Genomic DNA, 24480 nt, shown 5'->3' with positions numbered 1-24480 from the left:
ACATCCCCCTCACCCAATCTCCATTCCCAGCCTCAGCCTGTCCCTAGACCTGTGTCCATCTTGGCTCCCCAGTGCCCCAGTCAGAAGAGGGGCAAGTCCTTCTACACTTCTCATCTACTGTGTACCCTCTGAAGGTTGTACACTAGCCCTTCCTCGTCTGCAGGTCTGAGCTCTCAAGTCAGCAGTAGATCTTGTGGAGGCTTGATTGGGCTAGCTTGTCAGGACTCCTGGCCCAACCAAGAACCCAGAAAAGCTAACGGACAGAATCACAGGCCTAAATCAGAGCAGCAGGATGGCATTGGTGGATTTTGCCCCAGGAAGTGTCTAAACCTTGAGAGTAAATGGAGTGTGAGCTGGGCCTCTACCAATGGGCCCTTGCAGCCCACAGGAAACAGGCCCAGAAAAGCTTGGGTTCTGAATGAGGATTGTTGCTGCAATGTATGCCAACAGCTGAGCCCTAGAAAACTAACCTCTGCTTTGGAGGAGAAAGCCAAAAGGAGTAATCGATCAGATTTAGAAAGCCCAGAGAAGACCCACTTCACATGTCACCGGATACAGTGCTATCCTGAGACCCTTCTCTCTGTTTATGGCGAGCAGCTTCCTAGACCTCAGCTTCCATCAGGCAGAAGTAGGTGAACAGGTGGCTTCCCACAAGTTCAGATGGAAGCTTGTCCCCCACCTCATCACTGACAGGACCTAAGCATCCTACTACCTCCATGACCACTAGCACCCCACAGGCATGTGGGACAGGGCAGGGTCAGTTTCAGGCAAAAGGAAGACCAGTGTTGAGTCTGAAAGACTGGCTGCTGGGCCAGCAAGGCCAGGGCTTAAACCCCACAGATCAGATAGCCCACGCAGACTTAACCCTAATGGGAACTGTGCTGGTGGCAGCCTGGGTGTTGCGCTAGCAGTTCTCAGTTACTCCCCTGGAAGTGCCAGTCCATGTTTGGGGCAGGGACACAAGAGGAGTCACAGCACTTTGCCTGGTGGGATTCTTAGCTCCCTGCAGAATTAGTTCCAGGGTCACTGCACACAGAGTGGGGGAAGTGCACGATACCATTTATAATCACTCCAAAGAAAAATTAGTTATAAACTAAACAAAACATTTACTGGGTCTGTATGCTGAAAATTATAAAATGCTGGTGAAAGAAATGGGGAGACATACCATGTTCAAGGATTGAAAGACAACATAGTAAAGATGTTAATTCTCAAATTGATCTATTGACAATTCTAAAATTTATATAGAAGGACAGTGGCTATAGAATAGCTAGAACAATCAATGAAAAGGTGGGAGGAATCTTAGCCCTCAGAACTGCTTGCTGTAGGGCTACCATTGAGACAGGTGGCCGGACAGATGCAGGAACTAACGGAACAGAGCAAGAACCCAAACACAGACCCACACAGCAGCAACTGATTTTTGACAAACGTACAAAAAGAAAGTTAATGGAGGAAGGACAATCTTTTCAAGTAACCAGTGCTGGAACAATTTGATACACAAAGGGAAAGAAAAACAACCTTCCCCTGACCCTCACGCTCTCTGCCGACAGTATTTATTTTTATGGAAAAGTAAAGCATTGCTTCAGTTCCAAAGTTGCATTCGCACCTGAAAGGTAAGGGCGGGCGGCTGAAGGTGTGGGGTGGGGCCCGCGAGCTCCTTGCTGCTGCACGGACCCCCTCGCTCCTTTCCTGGCCACGCCCCAATCTGGCGTGGTGGCGTGACCACGCCCGTAGTTTGACAGATGCGAGGGGACGAACCTCAGTCCCCGCGCGTTACTTCCGCCGGAAGCCCAATTCTCCAGCTTCCGGTCGGAGTTCGTCCTTCGAGTCCGGAAGTTGAGTTTCTACCAGAGAAAGAACCCCAAGCTCGCTTTCTGAAAGCTGCTTCGGGATACTCGTGAGTGGGCTCGATCCCAGCCCGGCGGTCGGAGCAGACCCGGCTCGAGGGCCGCCTCTGGCCAGCAGAAGAGGACGTTCTGTCTTCCGGAACAGAGGCAGCGCTCACAGCCTGTTTCCCGGGGATCAAGGCGCAGCGCCCCGCCCCTCTCGTGGCCACGTCTCCGCCAGAGCAGTCTGACCCGGCGGCCCCCGCGGTTTTCTCATCGCTGGAGCGAGGGTCCCGGAGAGGTGTCCGCGCCAGGTATCCTGCCCGGTAGGGCGCGGGGCCGCGGGGCGGAAGCGGGCGGCGGGCCTGGGCTGTCGCGGAAGCCAGCCGCGTCTCCGCCTGGGCGGCGACGCCCCACTCCCGTCCCGCTCCCCTCCGTCGGTAGCCGCGAGGCTGGAGGCCGACCTGCGCAGCTGTTAGCGGACCTGGCTTCATAAATATCCACACACCGCGCCCTTGGAGCGCTGCCCACGCTTAAACTCCCGGGCAGCGCGTGAGTAACAGCTCTTGTCTTTTTGCAGAAGTTCTGTCAGGATGACAAATGTGACACGGTGTCGGGTGGTTATCTGGAAGCCGGCTTTAAAGAATCCGTGCAGCTGTTTGCCTCTCCGTCCACCTCGATTCCATCTTGATTCTGGATGCTTGGAGGTGTTCACGGTGCAGTGATATTTTCCAGAGAGATTGTGGCTCGGCATTATCACTAGTATGAAGCAAGTGAACAGCCCAGCCATTATTCAACAAATATTTGTTGAGTGATAGTCGGGTGACAAGCACTGTTTATTGTAGGTTCTGGGATACGGGGTGAAGACCTGTCAGGGCCCCTTTCCTCACTGAGCTCACGTTCTAGTGGAGGGATACAGATGGTTAATGAAGTAACTGCTGAGAGAGAACTGGGTGGTGCTTGGGGTGGGTCTGTAGTGGGAGGTGACTTCTGAGCCAAGGCCTCGATGACAAGAAGCTACCTATGCATAATTGTGGGGTAAGAGTTTTCAGGCAGAATGAACAGCTAGTATGAAGATTCTGAGAATAGTAAGTTTGGTTTTTTTGCATAGAGAAGTATGGCAAGGGTGTAATGAAAAAGGAAAGTGGTAGGAGACAAGGAAGCAATCTAGGGTGGGGCTAGTATGCAGCTTCCTAGCTTATGGTCAGAGGCTTGTGTTTTATTGTCAGTGTATTTGAAAACCACTGGGACATTGTAAGCCATTTACTGGTAACTCATGCATTATATATATTAAGTTTTTAAGTTGTCCCTTTAATATTGCAAACCTAATCCTTTACTGTGATAGCTTAAAGTAATAGCTTTCAGTTACACTGTACATTGAATGGCAAGAAAAGGAAATAAAAATCATCTGACATTAACCAGATGTAAAAGTAACCTCTCTTTTTTTTTTTGGCCAGTTGCCTTAAGCAGCAGTATGCTTTCTTAAGTAAGAATATCTTTGGTTGCCTTTCCCTATCAATTGTAACAACAGTTGAAGGGAGGATAAAATAATAATAGCTACCATTTATTCAGGGCATGTTGACACACCCATGCCTTGTTGCATTTAATCCTGGCAAAATCTTGCTTTTTTCTTTTTTTAAAAAAATTGTTATTAAGGTATTATTGATATACACTCTTACGAAGTTTTCACATGAAAAAACAATGTGGTTACTACATTTACCCATATTATCAAGTCCCCACCCATACCCCAATGCAGTTACTATCCATCGCTATAGTAAGATTTCGGTCTTTTTCTAATCATCTTACTGATGAGCTAAATGGCTATGAGTCGTAAGAAATTGACTTATGATCTCAGAGCTGAGGGTGGAGTGAGGAGTTGATGCTGAGATGTCTGACTCTTCACAGTTCCTGGATGCCAGCATGAGGCTTGTCAGCGTTTTCACTTTGTAGATAGGTCTCTGTTTACTTTTTGTTACTAATGTGGCCTTAACTAGAAGTTATCTTTTTAAGGAAATCCTGTTTGGCTTTTGGCCATGCTCTGTTGTTTCTGATTGCCAGTGGGAGCAACTTAAATAAGGTGGGGTAGAAGTTGCTGTTAATACATATACAATGAACTTATGTAATCTGCTGTATGGGTGAAGCTGGAAAACAGGTGCCTGAGTTGGTGGTTTCTCAGTGTGAAGTCCCATGATGTCAGACAGAAGTGAACTTAGTCTTATGAACTCTGGTAAGTTCCAAGTGATAGCCTTCCCCCGTCTCTTCTATCTAGAAACACAGAAGAATACAGGTGGTGAGAATGGTACTGTAGTAAGATGAATCCCTTTATTTCTAAATCATGAAATGGAGTGTGTGTTACAAATAACAGCTTTCTTGTGATATGCTCTCAGCTACCTGACCTTCCTCCTTGTCCTGTTTTTGTAAGCAGTCTGAGGTAATGAGGCCCTGAATGACTGAGTCATGCTAAGTAAAACTCACCTGAGCATAGACAGAGAATGCCAGTTTATTGCCTACAGAAGTGTCACTTCACCAGAGGCCTCTTCGGGCATTCAGTGAATTCTGTCTGTTGTCCAGCTTCAGAAAGAGCTGCTTGTGAGCAGGAACCATCTTCATGACTTACCAGAATAAGTCACAGTCCCGTGATCTCATAATCCGGAGGGCCACACCACCCATCTCTGGTTGGACTTCTTGGGAGTTAGATGCTTTGTGTTTAGCAGGAAATCCACATAAAGGGAGGTAACTGAGTGGAATGTGTGATGTCATTGGGCTCAGGCCACCTGATGCACTCGTCCTGTATTTGCTGTGCCTTCTTCAGTGAATCAAACACCTCAGCCAATGTTCCTTCTTCCTGGACAGCATCAGGCTCAGGTGTTGTCACCCAGGGCCCCAGGAGCACATTTTTCTCTACGGCTCTCTTTTCTGGTTGGCATGTTCTATTTTTAATAGGTAAGTCTTGTCCTGATTTTCCTTTTCATCAAGGTGACAATTGATTGGGCTGTGACCATTACCCCTCTCCCAGTTTATAACTCCCAGGGGCATTCTTTGTCCCTCACTGGAACTATAGCTCCCAAGTATTCTTAAGAGTTTTCTGTATTTGATAAGGCAGTATTGACGCTCAGGGATTCAAATGCTGTATCATTTTGTTTTGGAGCACTTGTTTGGTCCCTGAGGGGTGGAACTCAGTGAAGCCAAAGATTTAAGTCAGTAGCTTCCATTGAGCACCACTCTGAGTAGGGACATTTCAAGGGTAGGGGCAGACTTGGAGTGGTGGTTTCTGCTTGCAAAGGTCTTACAGCATGATGGAGGGCACACACACAAGTACAGGGATATCATGATAGCAGAAGGGAGTGGGCCAGGTGCTTTACCTGAAGCCCAGAAAAGGCTTCATACAGTGCCTCCTGGTAGATGTGGAAAGACCCATGGGAATTTGCCTGGTGGTTTAGGGGAGAAAGGCATCCACAGCAGAGAAACATCTGCTTCTTCCTGAGAAGTATCCATCACTGTCACCCTTTCAGTCATTGTGGTGAGCACAAGGGTGATTTAGACATCTTCAACCCCACTGCCACCCCGACATGCACATAAGGCAGAAACAAAGATACTTCAAAGCGACATGCAGGGTGACCAGCTCATGCAGCATACCATATGCAGGACAGTGGGTCCCATGTTCCACCATGTTTGTCCCTATACATCCGTCTGTAATCTGTCCTTGAAATGGTGAGCTGGCAAGGCAGCCACCCTTGTGCTGATGTGCCTTGCCTTGCTTTGTGCACGTATTCTCTACAGCATCACATCTGGCCTTGACTGGCTTACCACCAGCTTTTTCCAAGAAGAGTGAGTGTCACTGAGAAGCAGGTGTGGTGGGTGTTACAGTGCTTTTGGAGCCAGGACCCTGTGAAACTGTGGTTTTCAGAGATCTGGGGGATGTGCATGGACAGGTGTGGAACCTGTCTGTCTGCTTCAACCTGGAGAGTCTCTCCAGGGATAAAAGAAGTTACTGATTGTGGTAGACAAAAATGAGTTTGAGAACTCGTTGTCCACAGGGTCATGTTTGGCCAGCTTCAGTGACTCCCTTCATTCCTCTGATTCAGATGTCTCAGTGTTCAGATCTTTACATGAGCCAGGCGCTGTGAGCCAGACTGGCACCCAGGGCTTCCGACTGGCTACACTGGATTGTTGCTACTCACCTGTCAACAGTTTTCTAGTAAAACCTAGTGCTAATTTTACCCTTGATAGTAGATACAACTGTTTATATTCTTAATAGCACTCTTATTAACCCACAGCATTTTAGGGTACCAGACAGCAGAGAGGATGTGTGCATTAAGAGCTGCAAGCCAAACACTCCTGGGTTTGCACAGAGGGACACTCCTGTCACTAGTCATTCACTGCATGGGTAGACCAGGCTGTGCCAACCCCCAGTGGGTGTTTGTCCACAGGTGACAGGATGAGAGCTTTATGGGAAAATAGGCACCCTGCTTCCTCTGTGATCAAGTCAGCGCCAGTCCTCCTTGTGAGGGCCGCTGCCTTGGCTCATATCTGAAATGTCTGTATGGGGTTTGCAAGCTGGAGAGGAAAACCATGTATATTTTATCCTGAAACATGGAATACAACAGCCTCTAGGATAGTGGGAAACTTATTTTAAAGGAAGTAGATGCCAACATTTCTGCAGAATGAATAATGGCTCACATCTCATCTGTTGATGAGGAAACAAGTTGATCATATTCTCAGTATACTTCAAAAGTGGTAACCAATTGCCAAACTTTGGGCATAGTTTTGCTCCCTTAGGCTTAGCCTGCAGAATGGGCTGAAAGATAGCTGGTCCTGCTTTAAATGGACATGGGATGGATATCTGCCGTGAGCTGCTTTCTCTGGCTGTTGTCCCATGGATGGCTGCCCTTCCATGTGTCCTCATCTTCCTCTGTTCCCCTGATGCATTGGACAGTCAGTACCTTCCATGCAGTTGCTGCTTCAACCATCACACTTGCCCTGTGAGCACTTAGGCCTGCATGTGCAGCACAGAAGCCACTGGCTGAATGTGGCTGTTTACACTCACATTAAAAAAGTTCAGTTTCTCCGTCTCCCTAGCCATACCCCCAGCTCAGGGGCCACTTGTGATGGTTACAGTGCCGATTCTGGAGCTTCCCCCTCCCAGCAGAACAGGCTTTGGCCAGCACAGATACAGATATTAAGTGCCTCAGGAAGTGAGGCCAAGGTGAGGCCAGTTAAACATTTTATCCTAAAAACCCAGGATATAATAGGTATCCAAAGATTATTTATTTAATGAAGAATAAATATTTGTTTATATATAGATGCAAATTGGGAGGCAAAGGTTTACCTTGGAATTACTGCTACAAATCTGACGAATGAAGTTTCATAACACCTATCTCTTCCCTCTTATCAGGTATCATGATATTACTTGGTTTGATTTCAAGCCACTTATGAGACTTTAAATCTCCCGAAAATGGAAAGCCTAGTGCTGTCCCTCCCAGGACCTCTTGGCTGTTGCTGATGGCATAACCTGAACTTGAGAGCAGTTCACTTGGAGCCCCTGAGTGTCAGCCCAGCCATGGACGGTGCATCAGCCATGCAGGATGGCCTTTTGGAGGATGGGTTCAACCATGGTACCTCAGCTCTCCCTGAGGTCCTCCCGAAGGTTCCAGGCCCACTGGCGCTGCCTGACCAGTGGGACAATGAAGCCCAGAGTAAGTCACCTATTCCTCTGCATGCCACTGACATTTGCCTTTAGACAGGAGGACGCAGGTCAGCGTGCATCATAGAGAAAGACTGGTGTTTAAGACAGAAACAAACTTTGCTTCATTCAAGGTGTGTTTCTAGTAATCAGATGAATGTTCTTTCTTAGTTGATGCCAACTTTCAATCAAGTACCAGTGTGTTAAGCAGAAGAGCCATTGGCCCAGTTATGCTCCTCTACGACAGAATGGCATCGCTTTCCCTTGAGGTTTCTGTGGGTCTTCCCTGACACATTATTACTCCCTGTCTAACAGACTACCTTTTTGGTTGGGGGTTGCCAGAATTTTACTAACTGGGACTCAGAAATGGGTGGTGATGATCTAATGATTATTGGGTCACATTTGCATGTTAGGTGATGGGTTATTCATGCATCAGAAGTACAGTTAATTAGTAACTCTGTTTCCATGCCCTTTCCTGGTCAGGAGGGACAGTGCAAGTGTGTCCATGAAAATCGTGGTGTATATATGTACTGATTGACTAGCATTTTGGTTCTTGGAAAACAATATTCAGGCACCTAAAATGGCTTTGCTGATTATTACTTCTTAAATGCCAGATGAGGCCCATAGCAGCACAGGCCCAAGACCAAGGATTCGATAGCAGGACAGACAAGGACAGCCCTTAGATCTGCCACGAAGAGCAATGAGCCCTTGAGCTGGATCCTGTCTCACTGTGTTGTGTAAGTGGGAGATTAACAGCATTCCAGGGTAGTCACAAAGGCTGGTGCATGAAGCACCACCTCTGGGGAATGTCAGGAAGTGATGGTGCCTGGATTGTCCTTGTCTCAGTAGCATCATTTCTTGTTATCCATAATTAGGCTTGTGTTTGGAAACAGTGAAGTCTTAACTGTGTGCTGGGCCTTCTTACTGAATGTAGTACAATGCTCAAAAATTACTTTGTCATGTAAACAGGAAGGTTTAGAGATGCTCCCAGATCTTAAGCCCATCAGAAAGTGGTGTTGACCTGTTTAACGAGTGTCTGAAATGCAGGACCTCCCCGCCCTGCAGTGGAGCTGAAGAGGTCCTTGATATGAGAGCAGACAGTCTTGTCTGCCTGTGGCCTGGTCCCCTTGTTTGTGTTCAGGTTTTCCTTTCAGGGAGGCATGGCAGCAAGTAGCTATATTAGTTGGCACTTGCATTTCAAGTGACAGAACCCATTTGAATTTGCTTGAGCAGGAAGGATTTCTCCTGGATGCATACATACTGGTACATCATGGGATCCAAGTGATGCCGATCCTGGAGGGGTTGGAGCATTCCTGTGCTCAAAAACTACCAGAGCCACCCCTGGAAATCCCTGGACCCTCCTTCCTCCCTCAGTGTGCCACCTTGGTTCCTTGACTGCCAGCTGGCTGGCCCAGCACAGTGAGGAGCAGAGAAAAGTCTAAGAATCATATATTGTAGGAAGGCTTTTTTCCTCTTTACCTTGTGATAAGCAAATAGGTCTCGGAGAGTGTATAAGTAAGTCTGTGTATTGTAATGTTAGCAGGTGAAACTGAGCTTGATGCGTGAATATGTGGTTATCACTGGCCAGACTTGGCTTTTCTGCAAGTACTCATCAGCAGAAGCACAGACTCAGTTCTGTGCTCAGCTTTGACATAATTGTACTCATCAGCTGGTCTATCTCTTTGCCTGATTTCTCATTTTGGAGGATTGGATATGCTTGAAATGGCTTCAGAACCAGCCCTTTGTAAATGTGAGGCTGACCCTGATTAGCAATGCTGTTACCAGTGCTTGTTAGAAACAGTCAGCTATGTTTTAAACATTTGTTTTCTTTGCTATTTTTTATGACTTTTTTTTTTATTAAGGTATCATCAATATACAATCTTATGAAGGTTTCACATGTACAACATCATGGTTTCAACATTCACCCATATTACCAAGTCCTCTGCCACATCCCATTGCAGTCACTGTCTATAAGCATAGTAAGATTTTTTGCTATTTTTTAAAAACAGACTTTCATAAGATTTCTCATTGGTTTCATTTAAATTAAAAGGAAACATTACTACTAAAATTCTACAACCACAGGGTGGAAGGTGAGGGCATACCATAGAGGAGGATATCGGGTCTCAAGAGGTTTAGGGACTTGTCCTGTGTCACCGCCCCCCATCCTGAGAGTGACAAGGCTGCTCCCCTCTCAGTGTGAACAGATGTGTAGGTTGTGAGGATGGCATGCTCATGCTTCTGGAGTCTCTTGTCAGCTATGTGAATGAAAAATGATTGGATGCAGTTGGGGCTGCTAAGGCCCAGCACAGTCTTTTTTGCAGGCTCCAGCGGCGAGGGACACAGAACTTCCAGCGAAGGGGAATGTCTGCATGTACCTAACACGGAGGACACCTGTCCAAATGGGTTGACATCACAGTTCCCAGACCCTCCATCATCCCTCAGGCCCACCACAAGTCCAGTGGGTCCTGATGCTTCTCCAGGTGTGGCTGGTTTCCATGACAACCTAAGGAAGTCTCAGGGGACTAGTGCTGAGGGCAGTGTTAGAAACGAAGCTTTGCAGTCTCTCAGACTCAGTCTTCCCATGCAGGAAACGCAACTGTGTAAGCATCCGTTCCCGCCGGGCTCTTCCTGCTCCTCACCTTTGTCCTGTGTCCCTGTTGCTCACTGCACATGCCCTGACCAGCACTGATGGTCCCTCTGCCATTTGCTATTTCATTGCTGTGGTGGGTTGTGCACTTAACACATACCTCCATTTTAGAGAGAAACACTTCCTCGTGGTCCAGTGTGGATGATGGTGCTCCAGGTCCATATTTTAAGGGCCTGTGCATGTGTATCTTGCTTCACCGTGGATAGTGAGCATGCACTCAGTGGGGGACACTACTTATGCTAAGGCTTTCTTTTATTAATTATTTTAATCAACATTTATTTTGTTCTGATCCCCGGGGTTCAGGGGTGAACACAACACACACTGGCAGTCTGTGAGCCCTTAAAACCCCCAGGCCTTTTCCTAATGCCCGTTTGTTCATGCATAGACATGTATGATTTTACATGCTGGAATCATGTCACACATGCTGCCTTATGCCTCTGCCTTCCCCCTTCCCTCCCAGTAAGCCACATTCTGTGATCCTTCCCAGGCCTCTGTAAGCAGCCATATTTTGGTCACTTTTTTAAAATGGGATTATATTGTTCACATTATTGCATGTTTTTCTCCCTTAGCATTGTCATGTGGAGATCGCTCCATATCGCCTGATGCAGCCCCACATCCAGTCTCTTAAGGCTGGTCAGGAGCCCTGTGTGGCTGGGTGTAGGGTCTGCAGTGGTTCTGTTGGCCACAGTGACTAATACTGCAGTGAGTGCCTCGGTGCTCATGTCTGTAGGACATGTTTTAACTTCTGTGGGTTACATCTCAGAAGCGAAGCCTTGGTCAAAAGCAGCAGGCATCTTTATGCCTATCATGCGTGATCAGATTGCCATGCCACTTGCAACCCTTGAGGAGACCTTGGTTCCCCACTCCAGCAAGCACACAGACTGTTTCTTTTCAGTTTTTACAGGCCTTGTGGGTGTGCCGTGATGCTTTTTTGTTACTTTAATTTTCAGCTGCACTTCCCTGATTACTAGAGGCTTTGAGACTCTGTTGGCCATTTGGCCATTCTTTTCTGTGAATTGTTCATATATTTGGCCCATTTTTCTTTTGGATTATTTGCCTTTTTCTTCACAGGCATTGTTTTGCTAGGTCTGCAGTATGTTTTAGAAATTTCTGTAAACTAATTCTCAACATTTAAATCAAGATAGATCATGTAAAGTCTAGCCTCCTGATCTGAGGGATTTGTGAGCTCTGACCCCAGATGCCCACATGGCAGCAACCTGTGGCCACCAACTGCCCCTCCTGGAGAGTGTTTGCCCATCACCCTGACCTTGAGGCTGTTTTGAGTTCACTGAGTTGGGCTTCCTGCTTGAGGCTTGTAGGCCCCTGGGTTCCAGCTGCCTGTTTCATCAGCCTGTGAAACGTACTAGAGTTCTTTTCATTGATGAATAAGCAAATTAGTAATGACTGTGAGTTCCTACTGACATTCTTGGTGACTACTACAGTTTTAGGGATTATTTAAAACAGCAGCTGCTTACCTGCTCAGAATCCACATCTGAAGACGGTGTCATCCATAAAATAGACAGATTAGATGACAGTCATCTGTTCTCATCACGTCTTAGCTGACCCCACCTCAACCCTCGGCCGCATTCCATAGCATGTCTCCTTTACATGAAAGAAACCAGTGACTGTTCATTCCCATTCACTGTTTAGCCCTTTATCATCCAAAATAAAACGTTTGGGTTTTAGATATTTTAAATTCTGTAATTGGCCAAAAAGTTATGATTTCCCCTCCTGTCTTTGAGCGTAACCCTGGGACTGAAGTTGGTTCTGTCAGAAAACTGAGGTAAGTGGCCCTAGGCCTCAGGGTTACCTGCTTGGCCTTCACTCCAAAGTGTGCTCTGAGTGGGTCCCTGTGAGCAGCTTTATTCCTTCATGAATAACATCTGAGTACCGCTTGTGTGAGTACTCTTGATTTTCCAAAACATTTCTGTGCACGACCTGTGATTGCAGGGATTTAGATGAGCCACAGGTCAGATTATATGCCCAGATGTAACTGCATGAGGAAAGCATGTCTGGTGTCAGGAGACTACATGGTAGGCGTGTTCCTGTCTCCTCGCTGGTGTAGTGTCATCGAGCTGTTCTTCGTGCTCCTCTGTAACAGCGCACAGCAGAGCACAGGTAGGACTCCATGAGAGCTGAGGGCCTCTGGGCCTCAGAGTGCTCAGCACTGCCACCAACATTAAATTCAGTCCTTTTGCTGCTACAAGACACAAGAGCCCACATCCTCCTCTGCCAGGAGGTTGCCTGTAGGCAGCGATGTCCTTGAGGCGTATACACAGACCGTGAGCTTGCTTGGCCAGCATGTCTTCTGCCAGGTAGTTCCTGTCTGTGGTCAGTGTCCTGGGCTCACAGTTTTTCTTTATCTGGAAATAGTCCTTTCGAACTAGATGGCCATGCTTTGTTTGCAAGTCATACTGGTAATTAAATGCAGAGTATCCCAGCTGCTGTTCTGATTTGTTCTCTGTGCCCTAGCGCTTATGAGTTTCCAAATGGCCATTTCCCCACCACAGGCTCAACAGAGGCTTCACTGTCTCTGGAGAAGGAGGAGCAGGTCCGACTTCAAGCTCGGAAACGGCTGGAAGAGCAGCTGAAACAGTATAGGGTGAAGCGTCATCAGGAAAGAGTGAGTCTCCCTCTCTTGAACAAGTTAATGGAAAACTTCATGCTTAAAGACCAGTAATTAGTCAGTGTAATTCTAAGATCTGTTTATTTCTTGCTGGGATGGTTTCTGTGCGTCTCTGGGAAGACCATTTCTTTCATATAGTTTTCCTCTTTGGAGAAATTATAGCAGGACTCTCGTTGCTGTCCTGCCTGGTCCTGTTTCCCTTATAACAAGAGCATTTTGCTCCTTTCTTTATCTGCCCTTTGGAAGCAGAGAGAGCAGCCCCTTCAGTATCATTGCTCTCCATACCTGAGCAGCAAGCCCAGGCCTCAGTTGGTCACTTTATGAGCCACACAGTCTTTCCTCAACTTTTTCATGCAATGTTAGAATGTGCACCACACCACATGTACTTAAGAAGGATGTCCATGTGATATGCTAAAATCAGTTTTTTTCAAGTATAGAACTCTTGTTAAGGTGCTAACGAAAGCAGACTTTTTAGTCACATAAACTGACCCTAGGCAAAGGGGTCTGAAGATGGATTTCACATTTCATTTAGTTTTTCTGTGGACTTGAAAAATTCAAAGATTTTAAAATTACAATTTAACTTTTAAAAATGTTTTCAGTGAATGATTTAATAATGATGAGTCCCCATCAGGGTTGGCCATTTTTATGTTCCCAAAGGGAACCATGGCTCTGTGGGTGTTGCTGCTCCAAAGCCAATGTAAATGGCCTGGAGGAGCTGGCACCAGGTTGTGAGCTAACAGAGGTTCCTGGGGTCTATCCAGATGGCCCACCAGAAAATGTTAGAGTGATGGTTAGTAATCATTAATTACTATGTGCTAGACATGGTGTTAAATTCTCCATGGACTTCGTATAATACAAATGTTAAAACAATCATGTGAAACAAGTGACATTTTGGAAGAGGAAACTGAGGCTTAGATGGGTAAGGAAATTACTGGAGGTCACTCAGCAGTAAAGTGGCAGAGTCAAGATGTGGACCAGACAGCATCCACATGGCATGGTCTGTCCACGCACTGCCTCCCAGAGGCTGCACCACCCAACATTAGGCAATTAATGTGTCAGGATTTCAATATAAAATGTCAATTGTGGAAGCATTATTTCACATCTTAAAAAATTACATTATGTGTATATAAAACTGTTAGTTTAAGTGGAAGGGTGCTCCCTTAGTCCACGGTAAGATGACTTCCTCTCAAACTGATGGAAGCACAGTGCATCATGCCACCTTATTGTGATGCTTCTTAAATCTCTAAAAATCCCACCTGTACTTGGGCTGAGTTCTGGGCTGCATGCTGTGTCACTAGCCTGTCTGCTGATTTTCTGGTTCTGAGTGGATCTAATTACTGTAGCTTGGAGGCATATGTTGGTATTTGGAGGGTCCAGTCCATTCACTACCCCACAACACTTACTTTTTTCTAGGGATTCTTCCCCATTCTCTCTCCTAGCTGCACCCCAGCACCACTTTGTGATGATTCTGTTGGGATTGTACTGACTTTGTAGAATCACATAAGATTGAATGACTGTCTGTGCATAAGAGCCATGTTGACGAGTAGTGTCTCCTTCATTCAGCCCCAGCTTATTCAAGGCCATTTGGGAAATACTAGCTAACGTGATAAAATATAAGAAAAAGAAGTAAGAGAATCAAATATTGAAAAAGAGGAGGAACGTTACTGTTGATTTGCAGGTATTGGTAATGTCTTAGGAGACTACAGAACCAACCAAAAAAAATGTATTTTTATAAAAACAAAATCATTTAAATAGGGTTCAGAAAATTGTCAATTTAAAATACAAATATGAAAAATCAATAGTTGTCCGAACATGTCCAATTATAAAATGATGGGGAAAGGTAATATTTATAATAACAACAAAATGATAAAATATCTAGGAGTTAAAATGGCAGTAAAAGAGCTGGAGAACCTGGAAAAACACTATACAACTTCCTTTGCAGACAGGGAGACAGTTCATTATCCTCTAAGTAACTGTAAATTTAAGATAGATGGAACTCAACAGAACTTTTTTTCTAACTTGTAGAAAATTTTCAAGTTTACCTGGGGATAAACATGGGAGAATAGCCAGGAAAACTTTGTAAAGGAGGTATGGTGAGGAAGTACTTGCCCTAATCAATGTTCTAAAATATTATCAAGTCAAAGTTATTAAAGGCTTGTGCTTTGACTGGTCAGTTAAAACATGACCCGGAGGTGGTATCCCTGTGAAGGGTAGAAGTCTGGCAGAACTGGTGCAGTGGGAGGGAGCTCTCTTTATCTGTGGAATATAATTGGTTCAGCCTTTCCAGATGGCAGGTTTTAAATGGTGCTTGTCATTTTCCAAAATAATTTTTACTTTTGTTTCCTTCTTAGTCCAGTCAACCTGCAACTAAAACAAGACTTTTTAGCACACTTGATCCTGAGCTCATGTTGAACCCAGAGACCTTACCAAGGGCCAGTACTGTGGCTATGACAAAGGAATATTCCTTCCTGCGCACTAGTGTTCCTCGGGGGCCAAAGGTGGGCAGCTTAGGGCTCCTAGCACAGCCTAAGGAGAAACAGAGTTCCAAATCAAGCAAGATTCGGTCTCTGGCTGATTACAGAACTGAAGACTCAGATACTGGGAATTCTGGTCGAACTGTTCCAGCTGCAGACTCTGCCAGGGCATCCCTGAAGCAGAACCGAAACAGTGTGATATCAGTGGTGTCTGAGGTCAGCCTGTGTCCTGAGGCCGATGACCGCCTGGAGATCGCATCCCTGATGGGGGACAATGTGTCTGAGGCTGATGAGAACGAGAGCGACAGCTCCTCCTATAGCAGCATCTCCACCCGTGGGGCGCGTGGACTTTTGGCAAATACCATGGACATGCGTGAAGCCACCTACGTGGTCAATGGCCAGGAGATTGCTGCTAGTGCCCTGGGCCAGTTCCCCTCCATCACAGATGTCCTCCAGGCTGCAGCAGCCGAACAGCAAGACCAGGGCCAGCAGGTCAACGGGGAGACACGGAGCCGGACAGACAGCATCTGCAGCAGGTGGGACAGCTGCGGCCAGTATGGTTTCTCCTGATTCCAGCCTCAGTCTGCAGCATTTCATTTATACACAACTCTATTGCTTTGTAAGAAATGGAATTAGAGCTAATCAGTAATAGTCTGCAATATAAAGATATCCTATATTCCAGTGTTCCAGTATTTAGCTATTCCTGCAACTGCAAAGATACTTACCTGGACTCTCATTTCCATAAAGTGAGTCTGACCACTTGGTGGCTGAACATGCCCAGCTGTGGGTGGGAGTGTTTCTTGGTAGCACTTTAGCTCTTCACTTAAATCTTCCTATTTATTTTTTAAAACTTGGGGTGTGTAGCAGGAGTGCATGAAATGTGGGGAACATGGACTAGTGTAGGGACCCCACTGCTTGACCCTTGTGCCTTCTTCCTCCAGCGCATCCATGGAGAGCTCTGCTGCTGAAGCTCATGATGAAATGCTGCAGGTCCTTAAGGAGAAAACGAGACTAGAGGGACAGCTAGAGGCATTAACGCTGGAGGCGGGTCAGGTAATGGAGGCCTGACAGTGTGTTTGTGCACCGTGTCAGAAAAGAATGTGCGACTGTACGATTCCTATTCATTGGGTACCAGCCTTTGTGTGTGTTTAAGAATGAGCTTTGTGGTCAGTGGTAGCAACTGCCAAGTCTTCCTTGGGCTCAGATATTTGTTTCCTTGGTTTGTCAGCCTCAAAAAGAGGCGTGAGTGTTCTGCTCTAACCGCACGACTCAGTTTCTCCCTGTGTCTCCAGCAGGGGCTGCCAAGACTTTCCTGGCTCTGCTGTTGGATACCTAGCAATCCATAATGGTTCAATTCTTAGCATGGATTTCACTTTTTCTGGCATGGTAAAATGGTCATCTTTGCCCCTTTAATACCTTTGACTGTGGATTCTGCTTTTTCAGATGTGAAGTTTGCTTTATCTGGTTAGTGTAAAAATGCTGAATGATAAAATGCCTGAAAATCATTTTCCATCCCTTCCTTACTTTTGAGATTTCCTATCCTCAATTAGAGTAAATCAGTTCAGTTAAATTTGACTCCATGCTATGGAGAGCAGCAGACACACACAGGCACACAGGTGTGACACCACAGCCTGGAGGGAGGGTGTGCTCATGTACGGTGTAGGGGAGCCACTCAGGCTGAGAACAGCTTGCTGTGCCCAATATACTTTCATGTCTGACATGGTTTTTTTGTACAGTCCTAGGGCACAGACCAGTGCTTTGTGTACATAACACTATGTCAACTGAAGAGGTGATTGTGAAATTTCAAGGTTAAGTTCAGTTGCACACAATTCTCACCCCATCCCATTTGGGAATATAACCTCATCAACTGCATTGTCACTTTATCTGAATGTCCGACCCCGTGAACCAGCTAAAAACCTGAGCTTGCATCCCATGCTCTTAGGTAGGAAGAATTAATATTGTCAAAATGGCCATCCTGCCTAAAGCAATCTACAGATTCAGTGTAATCCCTATCAAACTACCAACAGCATTCTTTAACAAACTGGAACAAATAGTTCTAAAATTCATATGGAACCACAAAAGACCCCGAATAGCCAAATCAGTCCTGAGAAGGAAGAATAAAGCTGGGGGGATCTCACTTCCCAACTTCAAGCTCTACTACAAAGCCACAGTAATCAAGACAATTTGGTACTGGCACGAGAACAGACTCATAGACCAGTGGAACAGAATAGAGAGTCCAGATATTAATCCAAGCATATATGGTCAATTAATATTGATAAAGGAGCCATGGACATACAATGGGGAAATGACAGCCTCTTCAACAGCTGCTGTTGGCAAAACTGGACAGCTACATGTAAGAGAATGAAACTGGGTTACTGTCTAACTCCATACACAAAAGTAAACTCAAAGTGGATCGAAGACATGAATGTAAGTCATAAAACCATAACACTCTTAGAAGTAAACATAGGAAAAACTCTTGAATATAAACATGAACAACTTCTTCATGAAGATATCTCCATGAGCAAGGGGAAAAAAAGCAAAAATGAGCAAGTGGGACTATATCAAGCTGAAAAGCTTCTGTACAGCAAAGGACACCACCAGTAGAACAAAAAGGCATCCTACAGTATGGGAGAATATATTCTTAAAAGACATCCAATAAGGGGTTGACATCCAAAATATACAAAGAGCTCATGCACCTCAACAAACAAAAAGCAAATAATCCAATTAAAAAATGGACAGAGGATCTGAACAGACATTTTTCCAGAGAAGAAATTCAGATGGCCAACAGGCACATGAGAAGATGCTCCACATTGCTAATCATCAGAGAAATGCAAATTAAAACCACAATGAGATACCACCTCACACCAGTTAGGATAGCCAACATCCAAAAGACAAACAATATCTAATGTTGGCGAGGATGTGAAAAAAGGGGAACCCTCCTACCCTCCTGGTGGGAATGTAAATCAGCTCAACCATTGTGGAAAGCAGTATGGAGGTTCCTCAAAAAACTAAAAATAGAAATACCATTTGACCCAGGAATTCCACTCCTAGGAATTTACCCTAAGAATGCAGGAGCCCAGTTTGAAAACGACATATGCACCCCTATGTTTATCACAGGACTATTTACAATAGCCAAGAAATGGAAGCAATCTAAGTGTCCATCAGAAGATGAATGGATAAAGAAGATGTGGTACATATACACAATGGAATATTATTCAGCCATAAGAAGAAAACAAATCCTACCATTTGCAACAACATGGGTGGAGCTAGAGGGTATTATGGTCAGTGAAATAAACCAGGCAGAGAAAGACAAGTATCAAATGATTTCACTCATATGTGGAGTATAAGAACAAAGAAAAACTGAAGGAACAAAACAGCAGCCGACTCACAGAACCCAAGAATGGACTAACAGTTACCAAAGGGAAAGGGACTGGGGAGGATGGGTGGGAAGGGAGGAATAAGGGAAAAAGGGGGCATTATGATTAGTACACGTAATGTAGGGGGGTGAGGCACAGGGAAGGCAGTATATAGCACAGAGAAGACATGTAGTGACTCTGTAACATCTTACTATGCTGATGGACAGTGATTGTAATGAGGTATGTGGTGGGGACTTGATGATGGAGGGAATCTAGTAACCACAGTGTTGTTCGTTTAATTGTATATTAATGATACCAAAAAAAAAAAACCTGAGCTTTCTTTTACTTTTACTCTACCTGCTTATCCCCCTAGGGTACTGATGTACTCTCTGGTTGTGTCCAAACCAAGATTTTTGTGGATTATTAAACATGTGATGCTTTACTGGTGTGTCTGTGGAGATACTGATGCCACTAATTGCAAAATCTCATTGCATTTGCTCAGTTAATTCGGTTGCTTTGGGTGTTTTTCCTTGTCAGTTGAATTTGTTGTTTGTCCTTCTAATGTTGATTTTTTCTTAATGTGTGTTGATGTGTAGTTGTCTGCTCACCTTGCCTTTGGAATTCCCATTCACACCCTGATAGATTTTCAGATGAGCAGGAGGTGCTGATGAGTGAATGGGGGCACGTGCCCTTTGCTCATCGTTGTGGACATTCTCTGCTGCCCCTGGCTTCCTTGTATGCCCTGCTTTATCCTGTTGGACACTGGTCCCTGTGGTCCTGCTAGCCAGTGTTGGACAGAGCCTCAGGCTGCTCCTTGCCTAGCAGCCTTTCCCCACAGATGTGTTCTCTGGATTTCATTTTCCCCATATCTGAATCTGACTGTTCTTCAACCTTTAGGGATCCTTCAACACTCTTGGCACCCTTTGTGTGTGTGTGTGCGTGTGCGTGTGTGTGCATGCGTGCACTTTTTATGTTTTCCATCATCCTTGCTTTGAATGGCTGCTTGCACAGTTCTGGAAGGCTGCCCTGCTAAGGTGTGGCTGTGCAGAAAACGGGCAGTCCCTACTGTTGCCCCTCTATCTCTTGGGCAGTTCTCCTTTGAGGAAATCTGCCACCCTCTGGGTAACTATCATGCTAAAGTGACTGACTGAAAAACATGGTGTTTTTCCATAAAGCTTACCTGTCAGACATCTTTCTTTGTGTCACTAATCTGTTTCAGCAGCCACAAATATACAGTGTGAGAGTGACTTGTTATCCTGAAAGTCAGTGTGTGTAACTGTTTGTGGGTCTTTTCAGGCACTTAAAGAGAAGGCAGAGCTGCAGGCTCAGCTTGCTGCGCTGAGCACGAGGTTGCAGGCACACGCACAGCACAGCCACACCAGCCAGCAGAGGCAGGACTCGCTCAGTGCAGAGGTGGACACCTTGAAGCAGTCATGCTGGGACCTGGAGCGAGCAATGACTGACCTGCAGAACATGCTGGAAGCCAAGAATGCCAGCCTGGCGTCCTCCAACAGCGACTTGCAGGTGGCCGAGGAGCAGTACCAGAGACTGATGGCCAAAGTAGAAGAGATGCAGAGGAGCATCCTCAGTAAGGACAACACGGGTGAGTGGTCCCCAGAGTCTGCTTTCCCGGGCCTCCCTCCTCCAGGTGCTCCCTAGGGAATTGTGGCCCAGTGGTGAGGTTCCTTTCATCTGCTCTGAGGCTGACCTGTTGTCACATTAATATGCCGGCAGTGGGGGTGCCTTCCGTTTTGATTTATACATGAGGTGTCCACTTTTCTAAAGTAGGTATGTTTTTAGCTGAGGTTGTGGAACTCTACATTTCTGCATGCACCAAGAAGAATTGCTTTAGTCTCAGAAATGGGTTTGGCCCTTGACAGTTAGTAATCCTTCCCACTCATTCTGCCTCCAGAGTCCACTGTTGTTTGGGGTGCTGTAGCTGCCAGCCTATTCCACAGCATTGCAGATTCTATTTAAAGTATTTAAGGGCAGCACTTATATGTTGATTAGTAAATTTGTATTTTTTCCTACCTTAAGTTCAGCCTTTGGCCCATATGGATCCCTGTGGGAATCACCTGTCACGTGACAGACAAAGGGAACAGTGGAATCAAGGGAACCTTGGTGACAGGCCATGCACGGGGAACCTATGTGGGTGGCCCTTTGCTTATGCTGTCTTCTCATCCTGGGGGGCGAGTGCTCCATCCCCAGAGTCAACACTCCACACCCAGCTGGTCACCTAGAAGACTGGTCTGCCTGCTTGTATCTTAGTGTTGGCTGACAGGGAGTGGGGATGCGAGGCTAAAGATCAGAGCCTGAGGGACACCCTACTGGCCAGATCTTAGACCCCAGCCAGACTGGAGAGATGAGTTCTTGAGAGCTCTGGGCTGTCTGAGCAATAGGAGCAGCTGCATGGACTGCTGTGAAGAACCATGTCTGTCAGCCTGGAGTCATTGCCATAAGGCTCTGAGACTAGGTTTCAGATCTGATGACATAAAAAAATGTGACAGACTGCTGTCACAGAGGCTTTAGTCTCATCCTAGAAAAAAGAAAACACCAGCTAAGAAACAAAATAGTAGAATGTAGGTCTTTTAGTATTTAATATACTCAGTCCCTTAAGAAAATGATAAAATCCATAGAAGTTCTGAACACCAAAAGTATTTTGTAACTCTGGTCAGGCTGACCAGAGCTCATTGAAAGCAGAACTGCCCTCACTCACACAAGGCTGCAGCCCCCGGGTCACAGCACACACGGACACCACATGCCACTCTTCACTTACGTGTGCTGTGTGTTGGGTTTGGGCTGTAGAGTGATACCTCTGTTCCATTTCTAAAATCCCAACATTCTGAACCTAAAAACATATATGGCCCCAAAAATTTCAGATAAGGAGCCATGAATCTTCTTGAACTATCATGTTTGGGTTTTTTTTGTTTTGTTTTTTTGATTTTTGGAAACTGTCTTTAGAAGGATACATGTTTTCTTAAATACCAGATTTCATTTTAATTTTAAAGTATTTGGCCAGTTTTGTTTATACTGCTTCTGGCTGTAACTTCCTGTGTCCTCCCTCTTCCTGCCCTACCCTCAGTAGTGTTAAGAGGTGACTGGGTCAGCAAACCAGCAGGCTTTAGTGCGGAATTAGCAACATGATCCCATTCCACTGTTTGTTGATGGTGCACAGACATCGGCAGGCCACTTAAGGGCTGGAGCCACAGCATCCCCAGTGGCTTTGTGGACACACAGTTGGTTCTCAGTGTCTGCAGGTCCCCTAACTGAATTTTCTTCTTCACTTGCATCAGCTTGAACCCAGACCAGCAACTCAACAGTGCTCCCACGGCCCTTGGGAGCAGGCGTAGAGCCATGAAAGACTGGAGTCTCTCGAAATGTAAACAAGTGCCCTTTTGTTGTTTATTTAGTGCTATGTTATTGCATTTTGGGTTATTTGGTACTTAAAATGAACCCCAAACACTGTCTGGTGTTCTCAAGTGCAAGAAGCCTGATGTGTTTTTTGGAGAAAATACATTTGTTAGGTAAGCTTCATTCAGATGTTACGGGGCTGTTGGCTGTTGGTTTGGTGTTTCTGAATCAAGTCAGGTGTCTTTAAACAGAAAAATAAGAAACCGTATGTTGATCAGTTGAGAAAAGGTTGTTACCAGAACTTAACCCAGGTATTTCCCCCAGGAGCCACAGTTCAGTCTCCCAAGATTGCAGTGTCCACATAACTTTATAGAACATCACTCCTGTGAATAGCAAGGATGGGCTGTTTCCTGCTCTGCAGAGAACCTGACTTTGGTTTGGATGTCTGTAGAGCAGCAGGCTCTTCTGTTTGCGGCAGGTGATCTGAACTGCTGTGCTTGCTTGCTTTCAGTGCATGACCTGCGACAACAGATGGTGGCCTTGCAGAGCCAGCTACAACAGGTGCAGCTGGAGCGCGCAGCACTGACCAGCAAGCTGAAGGCATCCCAGGCTGAAATCTCATCTCTGCAGAATGTCCGGCAGTGGTACCAGCAACAGCTTGCCCTGGCCCAGGAGGCCCGGGTCAGACTGCAGGGTGAGATGGCCCACATCCAGGTATGGCCCCTGATATGCCAGGTAGGTCATGCTCCATATCTATGGAAGAGTTGCTTTTTCCCTAAATTAAAAAGACCTCCGTGTTTAGATTCCATAAATCCTTTAAAAATGTCTGCTAACCACTCTTATAGCCCATATCCCATTCTGTACAGCAGCCGCCTTCCATGACCTTCTGACACGGGGAGTCTTAACAGCTTCCACATGGGCATCTTTAATTCTAAACCCCTTCTCTGGAACCTTCTGTTCCTAGAACTGATTAGGAAGTCTCATGTCCCCCTGGAGGGCTCCTTTTCATTGTTTGAACCCAGCTGTGAAATCCATATCTGCCAGGGTCTCAGGACCTTTGCCCTGGCTACTCACCCTGGCTACCACCCTCCTGTGGTGTTGGTTCTGACCTGCTCAGGTCATGGCATGTGTCACCTTCCTGGCTGGAGCATCTCCTTTCTCCATCTGCTGGATCACCAGATCTTCCCATTGTGGACATCCTGTAGGAATGTTTCTTTCCTTTTTATTAGGGGAACAGGCATGTTAGCCTCTAATTCTGCATAGGTGAAAGCATGTGTCGGCCCAACCATGCAGAGTACTACTAGGGCTCAGCCCTGTGCTAAGAGGCTTCTCTCTCTGGGCCACATGTGCTCTGGAGGTCCCCAGGGCACAGGCTGGCTGCTGACATAAGCTGTGTCATGCACAAGCTGAACTCCAGCCCTGACCTGATTCAGGAGACCACTCTGAGTGTTGCCATGGTTAGGTTCGGCCTTCTTTCTGAATTTAGGGTTTTGTTCCCTCTCCATCTTTTTTCTCTTTTTTTGTCCAGATAAAATACTGTAGATAAGTTAAACTTTATTTCTCAAGTAGAAGATGTAAAATGCTAATTCCCCCAAACACTCCTTTTCTTAAAACCTAATGTCTACAAATATACCAAATAGAAGTTTTCTTTAATTTTTCTTACATATTTTTATAAGCTAAAGGACCATAGCAATAAGCATTTGTTCTACTTACAACATACTGGGAAATAAATCATGGTCAACTTAATGCAATTGTGAAACCACAGTGCATTTATGTGAGGCCTAAAATATTTAAAGAAGCCAGATTTATATATCCTGACATAAGTCAAAAATGGAATTTGGAAGATAAAAATAGAGGAAACATCCAAGGGCGGGGCAGTTTGAGAACCGTAACTGCTTTTTTCAAATACCTTTAAAGTCCAGGTTCAGATTCCTTAGTTAGGGTTTTTAATTTATTTTCTTCCTATTTTCCCAGTAACACAGAAGTGTCTCCAGGAACATTTGGTAGGGAGGGGAATGCCAGTCTTTACTCTTTCGTTGCCTTAAAACAATCCCAGTAAACTGTGTCTTCCCTTGTCCCAGGTGGCTTCTATTTAGACCCTGAAACTCACAAGTTCTGGTCATATCTGACATCTTGTGAGTCTGGGGCTATTACCTGGAAGTAATGTTGTTGAAGGTCTGGACACAGACCTGTGTGCCCTGGACTTCTCTTTCCTGACTGCTCCTCTGGGGGCCGGGTATGGGAGTGCTGTAAGCTGAGCGCCTTTTCTTGAGGACGTGGTTGGTCAGAGGAGGGCTGATGTGACAGCCTGGGTCAGTCCTGGGGCTGGATTGCCAGTACCACCTTCTGGAAATGGCCAGGATCAGCCTGGTGAGCATCCAGGACAGTCAGGCCCTGAGAAGGCAGGGCTTGAAATGTATCTGGTCAATCTGTCAGTTCATTTGATGGGCATCTGTCCGTGCTGTCCAGATGAGGTCCTACCTTGAAGGCTCACAGGTGTACCTGCAGTGGGGTTTTGCC

The 24480-nt window shown here is 45.8% G+C and overlaps 1 protein-coding gene across 8 annotated transcripts in view; it reads left to right on the top strand.

Annotated features, from left to right (window-relative positions):
* The first annotated feature begins 1852 nt into the window (after positions 1–1852).
* GOLGA3 (golgin A3) overlaps positions 1853–24480 on the top strand; it is a 41217-nt gene continuing 18589 nt past the window's right edge. For 2 of the 8 annotated variants that reach the window (XR_012125933.1, XM_017680704.3), the window contains exons 1-8: positions 1853–2137; positions 7219–7519; positions 9816–10106; positions 12664–12776; positions 15131–15789; positions 16195–16306; positions 19906–20212; positions 22472–22674. Coding sequence is in view for 7 of the 8 variants with exons in the window: in XM_017680704.3 (XP_017536193.3) it covers positions 7384–7519; positions 9816–10106; positions 12664–12776; positions 15131–15789; positions 16195–16306; positions 19906–20212; positions 22472–22674 (1821 nt within the window). In the remaining variant the exon portion in view is untranslated. Of the gene's footprint in view, positions 2376–7218; positions 7520–9815; positions 10107–10144; positions 12272–12663; positions 12777–15130; positions 15790–16194; positions 16307–19905; positions 20213–22471; positions 22675–24480 lie in introns of those variants that run through there. The other 6 variants (XM_073223845.1, XM_073223846.1, XM_073223844.1 and 3 more) reach the window with 6 other exon arrangements.

The sequence above is a fragment of the Manis javanica genome, chromosome 15, assembly GCF_040802235.1.
Source record: "Manis javanica isolate MJ-LG chromosome 15, MJ_LKY, whole genome shotgun sequence".
NCBI lineage: Eukaryota > Metazoa > Chordata > Mammalia > Pholidota > Manidae > Manis > Manis javanica.
The sequence above is the reverse complement of the archived record's forward strand: the minus strand, read 5'-3'. Positions and strand labels throughout refer to the sequence as shown.